Source organism: Microtus ochrogaster, chromosome 10 (genome assembly GCF_000317375.1).
Source record: "Microtus ochrogaster isolate Prairie Vole_2 chromosome 10, MicOch1.0, whole genome shotgun sequence".
Lineage (NCBI taxonomy): Eukaryota > Metazoa > Chordata > Mammalia > Rodentia > Cricetidae > Microtus > Microtus ochrogaster.
The window spans coordinates 84408795-84413052 of record NC_022016.1 but is presented as its reverse complement, the minus strand read 5'-3'; the positions used below and the strand labels follow the sequence as shown (position 1 = coordinate 84413052).

The 4258-nt window shown below is 48.3% G+C and overlaps 1 protein-coding gene across 1 annotated transcript in view; it reads left to right on the top strand.

The window, feature by feature from the left end:
• Mtor (mechanistic target of rapamycin kinase) overlaps positions 1-4258 on the top strand; it is a 104139-nt gene that overhangs the window by 82063 nt on the left and 17818 nt on the right. The window contains 3 exon segments of the mRNA XM_013348604.1: positions 357-491; positions 674-848; positions 3467-3602. Of these exon segments, the coding sequence (XP_013204058.1) occupies positions 357-491; positions 674-848; positions 3467-3602 (446 nt within the window).

Genomic DNA, 4258 nt, shown 5'->3' with positions numbered 1-4258 from the left:
CTGTCCTGGAACTAGCTCTTGTAGACCAGGCTGGCTTCGAACTCACAGAGATCTGCCTGCCTCTGCCTCCCGAGTGCTGGGATTAAAGGCGTGCGCCACCACCGCCCGGCTCAGCTGCTGAAATTTTAACAGAAATTCCTCTAGAGGCCATCTTATTCTCCCCAAATCCCCCTTTGTGGTTAGGTCATCCTCATTCATGCCCTGGGAGCTCCAAGGTTGGGACTGCTCAGCCCCTTCTGCTCAGCTATTCCCTCTTGGTATCTTTATACCCCCTCTGGCACCCTTGGCATCTGTGTGGTCTGCTTGGGGATTGAGCTACTTTGGTAACTTGAAACGTTTCCCTGATTGCTTCTCAGGCATATGGTCGCGATTTAATGGAGGCACAGGAATGGTGCAGGAAGTACATGAAATCAGGGAACGTCAAGGACCTCACCCAAGCCTGGGACCTCTATTATCACGTGTTCAGGCGGATCTCCAAGCAGTTACCCCAGGTAGGCTCTTGAGGCAGAGTGCCTTGTGAGCTTCTGAGCTGATCCTGTGCATCAGCCTTCGCTCATGCTGAAGACTAGGACAAGCAACCGCTTACTGCCGTTTAATGAAAGAAAAATGCTTAAATTCCTCTTCAGTTCCCCTTGAGAGGCGGAAGTCCAAATCCTTTCCTAACTGTTCACAGCTCACATCCCTGGAGCTGCAGTATGTTTCCCCCAAACTTCTGATGTGCCGGGACCTTGAATTGGCTGTGCCAGGAACCTATGACCCCAACCAGCCAATCATCCGCATTCAGTCCATAGCCCCATCTCTGCAAGTCATCACGTCCAAGCAGAGGCCCCGGAAGTTGACCCTGATGGGTAAGGACTGAGTTCACCTCCTCTATCCTGCCTCAGTTCCCGCCTTTCTTTTGAAATGATTGCCTGCTATTTTCCCGGCGGCAGCCCCATCTCTGTCAGAAGGGAGAGGGAGGACAGTGAGTCTCCTCCTTTGCCCAGCGCTGCACTTATTGAGTGAGCAGCAGACCGCTGCCCTTGTCTGATCATTCGGTTGTGGTGGGAAGCTACAGGAAACTGATGGTGCCAAGAAAGGCATCTGAGGTAAACATGGACTATGACAAGCTGTTACAAAGACAGCTTTTGTGCTCTTGGATGTTCCTGGTTTACCGTCCTTGTCCGAAATGAGCAGGCTGAACTTGGCTTCTCACAGTAGACTGTGTTACCATGAAGCTGCCTCTGAGGTTTTAGGAACAGAGTGCTGCCAGCCTGGACCAGTTAAGGGAAGCCCAAGAGCTGTTCAAGCTCTGTGAGGTCTCTTGCCCTTTTAGGGAAGCAAGAGGGTATTGGAACCGGGCCTCATTCTGTATTCCTGGCTGCCCTGTACTCACTGTGTATGTAGCTCAGGTTGGCCACAAATTTGAGGCACTCCTCCTTTGCCTTCCAAGTACTTGTATCGCGAGCATGTACCTCCAGGCCTGGCTTCCTCACTGAGTGTGTGTGTGTGTTTCTGATTGGTTTTTTTTGTTTTGTTTTTTTTTTTGTTTTGTTTTGTTTTGTTTTTGTTTTGTTTTTTGTTTTTCGAGACAGGGTTTCTTTGTAGCTTTGGAACCTGTCCTGGAACTAGCTCTGTAGACCAGGCTAGCCTTGAACTCACAGAGATAGGCCTGCCTCTGCCTCCCAAGTACTAGGATTAAAGGCGTGTGCCACCACTGCTGTGTTTCTGATTGTATGTGTATGTGAATAGTGTCTTAAATGAAGACAGAAGAGAGCATCAAGTGTCTCTATAACTCTGCTCGATCCTTTTTTTTTTTTGTCTCAGCCAGACTGCGCTCACATTCTTCCTCACATTTGCTTATTTATATATTTATTTGTTCATGGGAGATTTTTTCTTTTTTTTAAATTTATTTATTAAAGATTTCTGTCTCTTCCCCGCCACCGCCTCCCATTTCCCTCCCCCTCCCCCAATCAAGTCCCCCTCCCTTGTCAGCCAGTTTCTAGCCATAAATAAAGGACATTGGCCCATAATTAGTGATCATAGAGAGGCTAAATAAGAAGGAGAACCCAAATCATGGGAGATTTTTTGAGATAGGGTCTCACTATGTAGCCCCATCTGTCCTGAAGCTCACGATATAGACCAGGGTGGCCTCAAACTCTCAGAGATCGGCTTTACCTCTGCCTCCAGAGTGCTGGGATTAAAGGCGTTCATCACTATGCCTGGTTTACTTTCTCACTCTTTGTTTTGTTTTTTAAGATAAGGTCAGAGTTCTGGCTGTCCTGGAACTCACTTTGTAGGCCAGGCTGGCCTTGAACTCACGGAACACAGAGATCCACTTGCCTCTGCCTCCCAAGTACTGAGATTATAGGCATGCATCACCACCTTTGTCACCCTTAATAATGCTTGTTTCTGGACTAGATAGATGTTTCTAAAGCTAAGAGCCTGTACTGTTCCTACAGGGTACACAAGTTCTGTTCCCAGCAGCTCACAACTCTCTGTGACTCAGGTTCATAGGGATCTGAAACTCTTGGCTTCCATGAGCACCTGGACAAATATGCTCATACCCACACCAAGATTCATACATATGTGTAAAAACAACAAACCTTTAAAAAATAATGCTTGCTTCTTGAGCACAGTGATTATTCACCCCCATCAATCAATCATGGTCCCACCAGTGATGGCCTTTAGTATTTAATGGAGATGCTATGAATATTGTTCAGTTGGTAGCTGCTTGCCTTTCATGCACAGCACCCTGAGTTGGAACTATGGGACAAAATAAACCAGGCTTGGTGGCACACATAAACCAGTACTCCAGAGGCAAAGACTGGGAGGATCATTACAAATTCAAGGTCAGAATGGACTCCATGAGACCCTGTCTCTTTAAAAAAGAGAGAGAGAGAAGCTTAAGAAGGAACTCTTACCTTTTTAAAGGTCGTGGTGCAAACCTTTAATCCCAGCACTCACAGAGGCAGGATGATCTCTGTGAGTTCAAAGCCAGCTTGGTCTACAGAGTTAGTGCCAGGACAGGCTCCAACGCTACTTAGCAGTGAGGCTGCTCCTCCCCCACCCCCCACCCCAGACTTACTTGCCCAGCCAGTTATGGGGCAGATCCCCTGACCTGTCCCTCTTCATGGTTCCTGGCCCCCTGCTGGTTCTCCCATTGGGCATATTCCACTGGAGCCCAGGTGATGCAGCCTGTAGGAGTCAGGAAAGGACAGAGGAGGACAGGGAACCTCTAGGGTCTCAACACGTCATTCCCAGTCCTCATAAAATAGGTTTTGTTTTAACTAAGCAGCGTTGATTGTTGGGGACCACTGAAAGCAGAGCTGTTCTTCCCTCAGTTCAGGGATGTGTATGTGCTTGTCTGTGGGGACAGTGTGACTATGAAGGGAGAGAGTTCTGGGGACCTTAGGAATAAGCTGGTGGTCTTGGGAGTGATGTGAGCAGCTCTGGCCTGCTTCAGTTGCTCCCCTGTTTCTTGCAGGCAGCAATGGGCACGAGTTTGTTTTTCTCCTGAAAGGCCACGAAGATCTGCGGCAGGATGAGCGAGTGATGCAGCTCTTTGGCCTGGTGAACACGCTCCTGGCCAATGACCCAACTTCTCTTCGGAAAAATCTCAGGTATTCAGAGCGCTGTGAGAGGCTGAGCTCTCAGAGTTCTTCACATTCCCTCCTCCGCTGTCTCTGGAATCAGGTATCTTCACAAACTTAGTAAAATTAAGTGCCTGAGTCAGGTCCAGTGGCACATGCCTGTAGTCCTAGAGCTTGGGAGGTAGAGACACAAGGATCAAGAATTTAAAGCTAGCCTAGAGAGAGCTTGAGGCCAACCTGAACTATATATGACCCCCTGTTGTGAAACAAAAATAACTCAGTATGGTGGCACACACCTATAATCCCAGCACTCAAGAAACAGAGGCAGGGGCAGGATTGCTGCATGCCTGCTCTTAACAGGTTCCAGACCAGCCAGGGCTACTTAGAGAAACCCACTCTTTTTTTTTGTTTGTTTGTTTGTTTTTCTCTGTAGCTTTGGAGCCTGTCTTGGAATTAGCGCTCTGGTAGACCAGGCTGACCTCGAACTTGTAGATGGAGTAGCGGGCTGCATTCCCGCCCAGCTCCCGCACAGCTAGCTTAGCCCCAGAAATAACAACACACAAATTGTATTCTTTTAAGCACTGCCTGGCTCGGATCTCTGTGAGTTCGAGACCAGCCTGGTCTACAAGAGCTAGTTCCAGGACAGGCTCCAAAACCACAGAGAAACCCTGTCTCAAAAAACAAAA